This window comes from Gastrolobium bilobum, unplaced genomic scaffold, assembly GCF_033153095.1.
Source record: "Gastrolobium bilobum isolate Gb01-03AN ecotype WA unplaced genomic scaffold, APGP_CSIRO_Gbil_v1 utg5188, whole genome shotgun sequence".
Lineage (NCBI taxonomy): Eukaryota > Viridiplantae > Streptophyta > Magnoliopsida > Fabales > Fabaceae > Gastrolobium > Gastrolobium bilobum.
In genome coordinates this window covers 790,142-804,674 of record NW_026899969.1, presented here as the reverse complement: position 1 = coordinate 804,674, position 14,533 = coordinate 790,142, and the positions used below count along the sequence as shown (strand labels likewise).

Below are 14,533 nucleotides of genomic sequence, written 5' to 3'. Positions count from 1 at the left end.
TTGGCTTTGATTGTAATAACTAATAAGTTCTCTTTTTTATCCTTTTGCATGCTTCGGAGAATTGTGAGATTCCATGTATTTGTATCTCACTTCATCAATAAATTGATACAAAAGAATTTTAATGTTAAATGTAGTAAGTTCATAGAATTTATAATATTAGAATATAATATTAATGCATATATTATGAATGCATTCTCTAAAACTATGGTATAAATTAAATTTCACAAAGAGAAAGAAATGAAATTTCTTTCAATATTTCTTATAAGCAAATAAAAAATCTTATTCATGATTAAATATCTGTAAAATCATGTATAAACAAGACATACCGAAATATATTATGTCTTGAGGGTTCCATTTTTTCTTTAAGATGAACATGAAAAAGCAACAAAAATAAGTACGAAAATGACTAAAAACAAGCTCCTATTTATCTAATTAAGTAACAATTATATTTGATTTTCTTTGCTAGATATCTCAATTGATCATGATTGTTGAGATATTCAAGTGTGATAAATTTCACATTGATTGGTCATGAGCTAAATACGTGAAGCCTATATAAGTAGAGGACCCATGAAGATATAATATTGAATCCATTTACTATTATTGGATTAATTTAGTCCATTAATAATAATTCCTCACAAGAGGCTCCTCCTCACCGAACCCGCCTGAGAATGATGGTCTCATTCTCTGAATATAGTATTCAAAAAGTACTAAAGAATAATTTTCATTGAGATATTTTATATGCAAGGTGGAACACGTAAAAGAACAAGAAAAAGAAAGAGATCGAGAGAAAGAGTTGATCAATGGATGTGAATTCCAGAGGCGACAAAGAAAAGCAATACAAATTAACCTTTTATCTTCGCCACTGCTTGTTGAATTAAAGTTGCGCTTTTATATTTGATTGTACTTTCGTCCATCCGCACATGGTTTGAGACCCATGGATTTTATTTAGGCTATTTTATAACTTTAATTTACTTTAAATCTCATGCGTGAACCAACAAAATGATTCTAAAAATATTTTATTAAAAGTTATATTATTTTAAAGGGAAAAACGTTTCCGATGTTACTTTAGATAACTTTATCTAATGTTCATCGAAACGACGTCGTTTTGGGATTGAAAAATTAAAAAATTAGAGTGATAAAGACTATCATAACCCTGAAATAAATTAAAATTACAAAAATACCATGATTTTCGTCCCAAAACGACGTCGTTTTGATGAACATTAGATAAAGTTATCTAAAGTAACGTTAGAAAAAACAAACCCTGTTTTAAAATATAAATTTTAAGTTGTATTTCTGAAACGTATATTAGTTATTGGCTAATTTATTTTGCATAAAAATAGTCATACTATGGCATTAAAAATAATTAGCACTATTTTATTCTAAAAATGTAGGTCAATTTAGAAAAACATTTATAAATTAGGTTTATCGATTAAATTGTAAATTTTCATTTGATACAAAAGCTATTGATTTAGTAATTTATTTAATGTGATTATTCAAAATAAGAATGTTAATATTTAGCGCCTATAAAAATATTGAATCATAATATTTATTTGATAATATTGAAATAATGCAAGTATATGGTTATTAAGATATAGTTATTATCGAATCGAACTTATTAATTTGTGATCACATATAATTACAAACAGAATAACATAAACGTATAATCAATAATTACAATGTCACGTCTTATTATAAAAAAAAAACTAAAAAAAATGCGATTACAACTAATAAGGAGTATAGACAAATATAGAAGGCATATAATGAAAAAAAAAATCATTTGACACAAAAATATGAATCGCTAAAGGATAATAAAAAATAAAAATTATAATGAGAGAATGTAAATAAATAAAAAGTGTCAATAAGATTAAACTTCTATTAGCATTATCCTTAAAATCACTTACTTACATCGTACGATGCTGAAGGCACATATTACGAATAACATTTATTAAAATATTTTCTTGACACATTTGTTTACTTTTTTTTATTATAGAATATATTTTATGTGAATATTATTAAATAAAAATTAAACTTAAACTATTTAATAAAATTGATATAAAATCCACTTAATAATAAAAGAAGTTATTAATATTTATCCACTAATTACGTATTGACGAAAGTATCGGGGCAATGCTTGTGAATTGTGATGTTAAGACTAGGATACTAGGATGTACGTGTTCTAGAACTGAACAATTAGCTTGCCTCACTCACTCTATCCTTTGAAAACTCAAATCCGCTTTTTCTGACCACCGCTTGAAATTCTTAATACAGGACAAAATAGTCAAAAGTCCTGCTTTTCTTTTCAATCATTCTCAACTTTTACACGAGAATAAACGAAAGAGAGAAATCAAAAGATTAAAGTGTAAATCAACCTCATCAATTATAATCATTAATTGAATAATAAAATAAATTTAAATAATTCTATAATTTATTATATACTATATCTGTATATTTTATTACAATCAATCATAACATTTTTTTAAAAAAAATACAATACCTATTTTATTTAGATGAGTTATATTCAAATTATAATGTCTTTCATTTCCTCTCCCAGCGGGTGCTCCTATTTACAAATATTTTCATATCGTCGATTGACATACTACGATAGTAATAACTAAAACTTTTGGAAGAAATATTTGTGAATGTGTGGGTCAATATATATTTGTTTTTTGTTTTATTATTTTAGAAATTAACTCCTAAAATAAGATGTATATGATTTTCGTCTTAAAAAATGGTTTTTTGTTTTTAAAAACAAGAACTGACAAACTTTGTTCGAAAGAGTATTTTCTGGTCATTTTTAAAAACAGTTGAACTGATATGGTGTTATGTATAAAAAAAGAAGAAAAAGAACTGATATGGTGTTTCAATAACGTGAAAACAATAAATAGACTGAAAATGTTTTTTAATTTAATTGCCGAAAACAATAAAAATACTCGAATTAGACTCAATAGTTTCCGAGTACTTGATGTGACTTACGTTTTTAGATTACATCATTATTTGCCTATAAAAAATATATAACTCTTTTGGTGCCATAATTTCAAACAACATGTGATATAAATTAAGGGTTTTGTTTTTTCTTATGTCACATAAGATAAATTTTCTCTGTTACTCTCACAATAAATAGTGGGACCCATTTTATTTTTAAAAAAAAAATAAAAAAATAGAACACGAAAATCGAAATGACAATAGGAGATAAAAATTTTCTTACGTGACATAATAAAAATAAAATCCATAAACTAATAATGTGTTTATTATTATTGATTTAACAAGCACAAATTATTTAGACTAAATGTACACACAATTTTTTAATTTAAAAAAGGGAAAACTTCACTTTCACCTATTGTGGTTACAACAATTATTATTTAGTCCCATGTGGTTTCAAATTGTAAAGAACCTGTGCAATTTCACATTCTAGCCCAAAAAGATTCTTGCGTGAGGGGGCGTGTTGAGATATTAGTCCCACATTGATTGTGTGGGCAACTAATGTGGCCTTTATAAGGCCTTGAGCACTTCCACCCTTTGAGCTAACTTTTGGGATGGTGTATCCAAGGTTCTTTACACAAATTAATCACTCAGACTCATTTACAGAATACATCATTTAGCTCCTCAAATGTCTAAAATATCCTTATTATTTAAAATATCGATATTACCCTTACTCAAAAAATTACAAATTATATTTGAAATGTCAAAAATATCCCTAATTAAAAAAGCAATTTTGATAAAAATACCTGCTTTTTAAAAAAAATTTACTTTTAATCTTAATCATTTTACCTAATTTGATCTTATGGTTATAAATAAATGCACTAAATAATCAATAATTGAAAAAAAAATCATCTCACAGGTAAAAAAGATGGACCGATGGTAAAGCACATTATTCCTACGTGATCTGCCTAATGTTTTTCGAAGATTAGGAATTGAATTTGCCATTTTTTATGTCTTTCTTGGCTTTTTCTTTATGCAAAGGTAATGAAGTGTACCATCTGAATTGGGGCTACTGGTATTAACATTATAGTTGGTGAAGTTGAATTTTACCTTCACAAGATATGTGACTTCCAGCATCTTTGTTTCATTGTCACGTTAAACAAGAAATTTCATGTTTTTTTTTCTTCTAACTTGGAAATAATTACCCTAACCTCTCGTTTAATAGCGTTAAGTACACTATCCTTCTTGTTTAGGTAGCTTCGACGACGCCAATTGCATGGAACAGTTACTTGTTCACTGTGCCAACGCTATAGAAAGCAACGATGTAACACTTGCCCAACAAATCCTTTGGGTCCTCAACAACATAGCACCCCCTAATGGTGACTGCAATCAGCGCCTAGCAGGTATTATCATGAAGCGTTGTCAAACATCGTCGGAAAAATGAAGCACTGTCAAACATCGTCGGAAAAATCATGAAGCACTGTCAAACATTCTTCTCTTTTTAATTAGAGATATTTTTGTCATTTTAAATATAATTTATAATTTTTTAAGTAAAGGTATTATCAGTATTTTTAAAAATAAGGATATTTAAGACATTTGAGAGGCTAAATGATGTATTCTGTAACCACAGTGAGTCTGAGTGATTAATTTGAAACCACAAGAGACTAAGTGATAATTGTTATAACCACAGTGGGGGTGAAAGTGAAGTTTTCCCATTAAAAAATCTACACAAGAATTTTATAATTAGAAGACGATTTGGTCCGTAAACTGCATTGGAGAAGATATCATTTAAGAGTGGCAGGCCCAAATAGAGGATCCATTAGGCAGGCTGTTAATAATTTAAACAAAAGCGATGGTGGGCCCAGTGAAGAGAAGCCCGAGTTTGGCCATGACAGTATTGAATGGCTTAAAGAATTGTTGAGGGGATACCTTTAACTTTAAACCCGCTTACAATGATGCACGGACACCGACACGTGACACGGAATATGACACTATACATCGATATGTTAATTTTAAAAAATATTAAATTTTAACATATTATGACACGTTTTGATATTAAATAATATTTTTAATATATATAATATAATTTATATTTAATATATGGATCAGGATCATTTTACACCAGTGTAAATTACACTCTCAATCTTAACCATTGATCCCATTTATATCTAAGGGCTCTAATTTTTTAGTAATGTAAGCCATTGGATACAAGTGGATCGATGCTCAAGATTGAGTGTAAGACTTATAACTCTTACACTGATGTAAGAATATCATGCCCCTTAATATATATTATAATTCATAATAAGTTATATAATAATTAAATATTTAAAATTTAAACATAAATCAAAAGATAAATATCTATCCCTTGAAACTTAAAATCAACGTGGCTTGCTTTTGATTACAGCTAGCCGAAGCTATCTTTGTATACTTTTTTTGTAGACCTTTTGATTACAGCTATCTTTGTAGACTTCCTTTGTAGACCTTTTGATTAAATTTCTCTCGAGCCTTGCTTTTGATTTGACATCTCTTTCATATTTTCATGCTTTTTGTACATCCAGTGGATGAAGATAAGGCCAAGTAATATCCTTCGTTCTTTAGTTTTCTTTCTTTTCATCTGAAGGTCTTTCACCCTCACACATCTCAACCGTTTCTTATTCCCCCACTGCAAGAAAAACTCTGGCTATGAACCCTTAAACGCTCTCTGGTTCCTTTCCTCTGTCTCCATATCTGCCTCACAATAAAAACAAAAAAAAAAAACGATTATCAAGCTAGAATTTTTTTTCAGTACACAACGAACTCAAAAAACACAGAAGAGAGAAATGGACAATTTCCACCACAAAAAACCCAATTCGTCTTCATCGTCGATCAGTAGGAACAACGATACATCAATGATGGATGATGAAAGTGCAGAAAACGAGGCTGAGAATACCTATAATGGATCCTTCACGCCATGGAAACATTGGAAGAGCTTTTTCTCGTTGATCTACAGATTTTAATTTTATAAAAAATTCAAAATTTTTACGTTTTTATACTCTGACCGTGTCGGTGTGTCCACATAGTCAACGTCCTAGAATATTGATCGCGTGTCGGTGTCCGACACACATTTAAAAAAAAACGTGTCGGTGTATCTGAGCCCGCTTACACTAAACTCATTATAATTACTAACAGCTTGGTTATATCTTATATGAGTGTGTCTTTGTCTTTGTTGGAAGAAAAAAGATTAAATGGTATGAATGTATTTTTATACAACGTTTTACAAAAAAAGAAAAATTTGCCACATTTTATTAGTTACTTTTTTAATTACAATTAAACTTGGGTATAAAAACTTTTACCAGATAAAATTTCTTGTTGCTGGGAATTAAAGTGTACATTACGTGCAATTGGAAATATAAAATATGGATTCAACTTGATGAAGACATTACCTGATTACGAACCAAACCATAGTTGTATCTTTTGTAGGGAAAAATATAAAACTTCCAGTAAAACTTAAAAAAGAAAAGAAAAAGAAAGGAACGCATTGTTGTTAAGTCATATGCGTGCTTGAGTTCGATTGGAGGCGGACAGAATCATAAGATATTGGTTTCAAAACTTAATCCATACGAAAACTCATTTTTCAACTTTTTTTTTTTTTTCTCTCTTTGGCCTCAACTTCTGAGGTAATACGTATATCGAGTTTTGAAAATATCAAAACGCTTTTTGAATACAAATATTGGTCTATAGTCATTAGATACATCATCATATATACATGATTTTATCGTCAATAGTACTCAATACGTGAATGGCTTATGGCTGTATTTGAGGACGTTTGGTAGGGGAGAAATTTTTTTTTTGTCTGAAAATCTTGATTTTCAAAAATATAATTTTTATATTCAGTTTACGATAATATCCGAAAATTTTAAATTTAGAAAAATTCAGTTTCTCGAGAATCTAGAGAAAATTCTCATACCAAACGGTCCCTTAATTTATTTCTCAACAATAAGCGGATGACTAAGTCACAAAAGTCTACGTGACATAGACTCTTATCCACCATTCTTTACGCACAATATTCAAGGGTCAATGCCGTGGCTTTTAGGTGAATTTTTTTATTTGCCGTCATGTTTGAAAGATGATTCTTTTTTGTGATGATATTAATTGTATACAACTTTCTAAACATAAATTTTCAGATTCAATTTTTTCCAAATTTTAGGGGGCATTTGGTTGAGAATTTTTTTTTGGAATAATAGAAAAATGTAATAAATAAAGAAATGATTGGAAAGATAGATAAAGTGAGATATGTAAAAAAATGTAAAAAAAAGTTATTTGGTGGAAAAAACTTTACTGAGAAAATTAGGTAACTTTATGAAATCAACAGTGCATTAAAAGTCAGATAACCGGTTTTCTGAAAAATCTCACCTTCAAATTGGGTTTCTAAACAGTGCGGATATCTATGTTTCTTATAAATCCATACAAATTGGATAGATGAGTTTTTGGTGAAAATACGTTGAAACAAACATGGTGTTTCTAAAAATCATACTTGAGAAACATAAATATCCGCGGAAAAACTCCCAACCAAACACTACCTTATTGTCATGCTAAAGTTTACATTTTTCACATACTCTCTGTGATTAAGATTATTGATTAGTTGTATTAAAAAAAAAAAAAGATTATTGATTAGTTTATGCAACTATAGTATTTTTTTTAAAGATGGAGCATTTTGTCGCTTTTTAGTTTTTTAAATTATTTACAAACTCATAACATCATACAAATTTTATCACAATTCACAAGTCAGATTAAATTAATTTAACATATATAGTGATAAATAAATCACTTTTTGAGAAAATGATCAAAATTTAAATTTTTGAATAAATTTTATATTTTATGATCTTTATAAAATAAAAAATCATACTCTTTTTACATCTTTATTTTCTAAATAAAAGTATATTTGTATCAATATAGACGTGCAAAGAACAAAATTCTTCCTTATAATTTATTACTCTTTTGTGCTTTTCACTGCTTTGACCCAGATACATTACTCAGTCCTTGTTTAACCTCCTGGACTGTGTATTACGCCACCTAGATCTAGAAGCCTGACTGGTTTCCTAAATTTGGCTTTATTTTTACAATAATTGTAGACATAACTTGTTGTATGTGCATACAACTTTATTTGAATTTATTTAAAAATGCGGGCTATGGCAAATTTTTTAAAGAGAAATACCGATTTGAAAGAGATTTGAGAAAAATAAAAAAATAGATATACCGATATCAGGTAGTGGTAGTCTTTAAATTAATATATTTTTGACTAATTCATAGTCCTCTTTTTCTCAATTCCCAAATATAATACCAAAAGGCAAAAGAGTAGCCCAGTAGAAAAATTGGGCATAAAATTGAGTGAGCTTCTTCAGCTAAAGGAAAGTGTAAAGGTGGCCCCCGTGAGTATCTATAAATACCATCTCTCCCCAAGTCATAACCGCATCACAAACACCACTACTCCCCTAGCTACCATATATCTTCTTCTCATACTAGCTAAGCTTTCATTAGTCCTTCTTTAATTATTTGTCTTTGGATCATGGGTGTTTTCACTTTCGAGGACGAGGAAGTTTCCACTGTGGCTCCAGCTAAACTATACAAAGCTCTTGCAAAAGACTCTGACACCATCATCCCAAAGGTTGTTGAGGCCATCCAAAGTATTGAAATCGTTGAAGGAAATGGAGGGCCTGGAACCATTAAGAAGCTCACCGTTGTTGAAGGTAATCAAGTCTATATCTTATTATCTTATATAATATAAAATTATTAACTTAATCTTCACTTAATTTATGTGACCAAGTGGTACATCTTCATCTCATTTTATTAATAAATAATAAGCTATATAGATTAACTGTATATTTTTCCTCTTTTAAATTCAATAAATTCTAGTATTATGAGTCGCGTAACAGAAAAATATAATATAAAATGAATTTGTTTTTTTTTTTTAAATTATTTTAAATAATTTTATCTAATGTTCGTCGAAACGATGTCGGAGCGAAAATCATGGTGTATTTATAACTTTAATTTATTTTAGAATTATAATAGTTTTTATAATTTTAATTTTTTAATTTTTCAATCTCAAAACGACGTCGTTTCGAAGAATATTAGACAAAATTGTTTAAAAAAATATTAAATACTTTTTTTTCATATAAAATTATTAATATTTATTTAATAATTTAGATTTTTAAATTGAATTAATTCTTTATACATATGCTAGCCAGCTATATCGTATAAGCTCCAGGTCCATGTATATTTAAAATTGAAGATGCATGGTGGCAGGTGGCAAAAGCATCTATGTGCTGCACAAAGTTGAAGCAATCGATGAGGCTAACTTAGGATACAACTATAGCTTAGTTGGAGGGACAGGGTTGGAAGATATTTTGGAGAAAGTGTCATTCGAGACCAAGGTGTTGCCTGGCCCAAACGGTGGATCAGTGGGGAAGCTCGTCGTCAAATACCATACCAAAGGCGACGCTGTCCTATCGGAAGAGGTGCGTGAGGGTACAAAGGCAAAGGGAACCGCACTTTTTAAGGCTGTTGAGGGCTACGTTTTGGCAAATCCTGATTACTAGAGTCCCATAGACCATAGTGAATCAAGGACTTTTTTAAGTTTGCGTGACAATAAATAAGTTGGAGCTTCTGTTTAAATATTTGTATTGGTCCTTATATATGTATGTGGCTTTAATTGTTGAGTTGCCTTTGGGAGTTTGTGTTTCTGTGGATGAATGATTGAGTGCTGGCTATGTACTGCTCCCATCCCCCTAAAATTGATGTGTGTTGAAGTCTTGGCACCATCTTTTACCCTGTAATTCATAATACAATGGAATGAAGCTTATTTAAAAATGAAAATTAATAAAGTGGTTCTTTAATTTCTGTCACATTCTATCAATTAAAGCATATTTTTTTTGGTAGTTCAATTAAAGTACATTATCCCCTTTACACTGAGCGCTTAAAGTGTAATAAACTTAATGCATCCAACAAATCAACGTATTAGTCATCTTGTGCCTGCATTTTTCATTTGAAATAGTTAATTTATTATTACAAAAAATGGCCCTCTTGAGAATTAAATGGTGTATAGTGATCGACTATTTATGAGAAAATGATAGATTCATCATGCTTAGTGTTAAAAATTTGAATTTGAAAAAAAATTATTTCCAATTTCTGATATTAATGATATTTTTAAGGGAAAAGTTCAAAATGCTCATATGATTTATTCCAGAATCACTTATACCCCTGTAGTTTATTTTTTATCACATATACTCTTGTGATTGACAAAATGGTATGTTTTTTTATCACATATGCCCCTATGATTTTTTTACTTGTTACAAATCACAGGAACATATGTGATACAAAAAAATCATAGAGACATAAATAATTCTGAAATAAATCACACAATGACATTGGTGAACTTTTCTGTATTTTTGAATCAGCTGTTGGTCATGGAATTGGTAAATGCATTGGTTTCCGATTCACTGGTCTGTTCGTAATTATATCATGTTCAAATCAATGATTACATATATATATCATGAGACAGGATCCTTTGACACCGATGTCAAAAAAAAAGTTTGACACCTCATCTGAGAGCCGTTAGATTAAAAAAAATCAACTATTCTGATTTGTAAGCATGTGACACCATTGATTTTTTTTAATCTAACGGCTCTCAGATGAGGTGTCAAACTTTTTCTTTGACACCGGTGTCAAAGGATCCTGCCTCATATATCATATATATATCATAGTATTATATAATAATGGGGCAGGATCATCTTACACCGGTGTAAGAATAACAAGTCTTACACCAAATCTTAACCATTGATTTTCTGCATCTAACGGTTAAAATTTATTAGGTCTCACTCATTAATTAATTTTTAATTCCCAATAAATATCAACCGTTAGATGCACGAAAATCAACGGTTGAGATTTGGTGTAAGAATTATTATTCTTACACCGGTGTAAGTTGATCCTATCTCTTATATAATATATTAAGCAATGAATTGATATAAAATCATAAGAAATTAAGTTTAATAAAATAAAAGGAACATATGTACTTCAAGATAAAAAAATTATTGATAGTCTACCCAAAAAACAAAAAATCTATTGATAAATAGTAATTGTCCAGCAAATGCTACGTGGGGTCAATACCAAAAATTGATAATCATTATGTTGCATAAACACCCGTTTGGATTTTTTTTTTTCAAAACTTATTTTTTTTCTTCCAGAAAAAGCACTTTTCAGAAAAAATCTGTTTGAATGTATGCTTTTTTAAAAAATAAAAGTAATAAAAAAAAGTCAAAAATCTGTTTTTATTGAAGTTAAAAATTTTAACTTTTAAAAAATGCAGAAGTTAAAAGTTAAATTTTTTTTTTCAAAAATCAATTTTTTTTTTAAATTTTTTTAAATAACTTTAGCTTTTATAAAAAAATACTTCTAAAATAAACAAAGCATAAAAAACACTTTTTTGTGAAGTCCATCCAAACTAGCTTTAAGCCCTGCATAAAATAATCAGTGAAACATCAAATATACAATATATATATAGAAGTTAAGAGAAGGTTATACATTTTCCACATAAAATAATAAAAAACATTCAAGTAATGTTATAAAAATTGGATCTACGCGAAAATAGATGAACCGGTCATATCATGGAATCGAAGTGACCTTGTCGATTTTTGTAAAATTTGATGACCTGGTCAGTTCAACCTGTGACCCGATCCTGTTCTATAAAAAATAAAACTTGTTTGTTCTCGTCAATTGATGCCTTTCTTTTTTTTACTCTCACACACGAATGATTTGTTTTCTTTTGAAATATTTAAGTGATCTGTTGCTTATTGACTTACATAGGTTATGTACCTATAACATTAATATTATCTTGGTTATGCAATATGCAAGAAATTTTGATTTGATTTATAGCTAGAGATGTCGTCTATTGAACCTGAAGCACCAATATCACAAGTATTATATGTTTGATTGATCTCTTGTTGGACAATGGTTTTTAATTTATTATTTTTCATATTAAAATATTTGGAAATTGTATCCTTTTTACAGGTATTTGAGTATATTTATAAATTTTTCTAATATAAATTATAGATTTATATATACTTACAGGTCATGCGGTTGAACCACTGATCCACTGGTTGAACCAGTGATCCACTGGTTGAACCAGTAACCTAGTAGCTCGAACGGGTCAATAACCGGGCTGTGTTTATTAGCGTTGAATTCATATATATTTTCGGGTCATGCGTTTGAACCAATGACCCAGTACCTCGATCGGGTCAATAACCAGGCCAGATTTATATAAAAGCTATCAAATAATTGTAGCTCAGTTGGCGAATGGGAGTTGAGCAGGTAGGGGGTGAGAGCATGTGTTCGATCCTCCTATTACCATTTTTGAGAGGAGTTTAAAGTCTTAATCCTGGACCCGCCTCAAACAAAATTGCTTCCCGTGGAAGATATCTGTGATTTATAAAAAAAAAACTATATATAAAAACTAAGGGAGAGCACAAGCTATATGTTTCAACTTGGTATTTGGCTAAAAATATATTTTTAAAATTAAAATCAAAGGTTCAAATTCGATCACCACTAGTTCGTTTGCGGGAATGATTCCTTCTCTATATGTATTTTATTGAAGGGCTTTATTAGTCTCATGTAATAGGAAGAAAGTTCTCTCATGCCATAGAGACAATCATGAGTGAGACCCACTCTCTTATAGAAAAAGAAAAAGAAAATAAAAAAGTAATATGAAAATCAATGTATATGTAGAAGAGAAAAACATTCTCTTACAAGATAAGAGTATATTTTTCATTTATTGAAATGTAGCATAGTAGTTAAAATAGGGATTTAAATATTAAAATTTTGATTTTAACGACTTATTTTTGCTAAAACGATTTAGATTTCACTTCAAATCCTTTCCAATATAAAATCCCGATTTAGACATTTACTTAAGTCCGATTTTAAGATTTAAATCCCGATTTTAACTATTGGAATAATGTTAAGCAAGTTAGAAAAATTGTTGAATATAACATTGCTGATGTTTCATCCGAAGATGAATGGATTGTGAAAAATGAAGAAACTTTATCTCATGATGAAAGTTTAGATGAAGAAAATTTTGAATGATGTAGTTGAAGATCACGTGGAACAAAATGTCTTCGATGATAATAACTTGAATGATTTATTAGCTTAGACCCTTAGAGTGTGACAATTGTATACAAATGTATAAGGATGGTGGCAGGTGGTCTATTTTTCTTAATTTTTTTTTATACATAAGCATATGTATATAAAAATTTAATTTTAGAGTGCAGGTAAAATCTACGATTTTTATTATGATTTATGATTTTTTATTCTCTTTTCGATTTTAGGTAAAATCTCGATTTTAACTACTTTAGATTGTAGGCTTTCAAATAAACTATTATTATGATTTCATTGTGTAAATAAAAATAATTTAGCATATGCTAACTGATGTAGCAACTAGCAATAGATCTGTCTGTCGACAAATTATAAAACTTTAAACCTTGAACATATAATATAATATCCATCTGACAGGCGCAAAAGATGGTGTCACGGAGCGCGGATCGACAAATGGAGATTATTTTTTGTGAACTGGGACCACCATTTTTTAGGTGGTCTTTTAGTGTAAATAAGAGAGTAAAATTAAAAAAGAGAAAAAATAACATAAATAAAAAAAAAATTAATGATATAAGAGGAAGTACCAATAAATTCAGTAACCCTGGATTATATTAAATATTTCCCAACAAATGAATGAATTGACGATGTGCTATGCTAGGTAGGTAAGAGAAGGAAGAATATGATAAGGTAGAAAATTGAATATGAGATGTAAACATCAAATCTAAATCTAAAGTCTAAAGACTTATCCGGTCAATTGAATTACAAATTCGATTAATTATAAATATTTTTAAAATTGCATTCGCACCCGCCGCACTTGTGATAGTCTTAATTTGATCCTTCTTTTTCTATTCATTAATTTAAATGCCGACCACTATCACCTGCGCACTCGTTAAAATAAATAACTACTAAAAACTTTGGCCAACTAAAAACTCAGTATTAAGTTATTTAAGATTTTCGAGAATAAGTTTAACGGTGGAGTTAGAAAATTTTGTTAAAAGGATAAAATGATAAGTGTAATATTCCTTGTAAATTATAATTATCTATATGAACAAAAGAACATACATGATGCTCAGATTTAACGGGCAAGATGTTTTGACACCGATATCAAATTAAAAAGTTTGACATTAAACTTTAACATTTGATTTTGTGGAATTATTGATTATAATTTATTGAATCACACTTATTAATTAATTATTAATTTTTAATAAATTATTATTTTTAAATTGACAGAAATTAATGATTAAAATTTGATCTCAAATTTTTTAATTTGACATAGGCCGATATCAAATGATTATGTCCCCTACATTAAAGACTTATACGACTTATATGAAGTTTGAAGGGAGTGATCACTATTTATATGACAAAAAAATAACATAAATGACAACTCACAACTAAACCAATATATAATTTAAAAGGGGCAACTATATATCCTCCCCAACTCCTCCCTTGTTTCACCACTATGCGAGATAAACAAAATAAAAAATATTGATACCAT

At 29.1% G+C, this 14,533-nt stretch overlaps 1 protein-coding gene across 1 annotated transcript; it reads left to right on the top strand.

Annotated features, from left to right (window-relative positions):
* Window positions 1-8,348: 8,348 nt before the first annotated feature.
* Window positions 8,349-9,793, top strand: LOC133294440 (class 10 plant pathogenesis-related protein 2F-like). Its single transcript, XM_061493092.1, has 2 exons — window positions 8,349-8,645; window positions 9,202-9,793. Exons 1-2 carry the CDS (start codon window positions 8,465-8,467, stop codon window positions 9,492-9,494), a joined length of 474 nt encoding a protein of 157 aa, XP_061349076.1. The 5' UTR covers window positions 8,349-8,464; the 3' UTR covers window positions 9,495-9,793.
* Window positions 9,794-14,533: the final 4,740 nt, after the last annotated feature.

Bases quoted from the DNA above. Each gene is read 5' to 3' on its own strand.
- LOC133294440 (XM_061493092.1), top strand. From the start codon at position 8,465: ATGGGTGTTTTCACTTTCGAGGACGAGGAAGTTTCCACTGTGGCTCCA. The intron at 8,646-9,201 runs GTAATCAAGTCT...GCATGGTGGCAG, and splicing joins GAAGCTCACCGTTGTTGAAG to GTGGCAAAAGCATCTATGTG.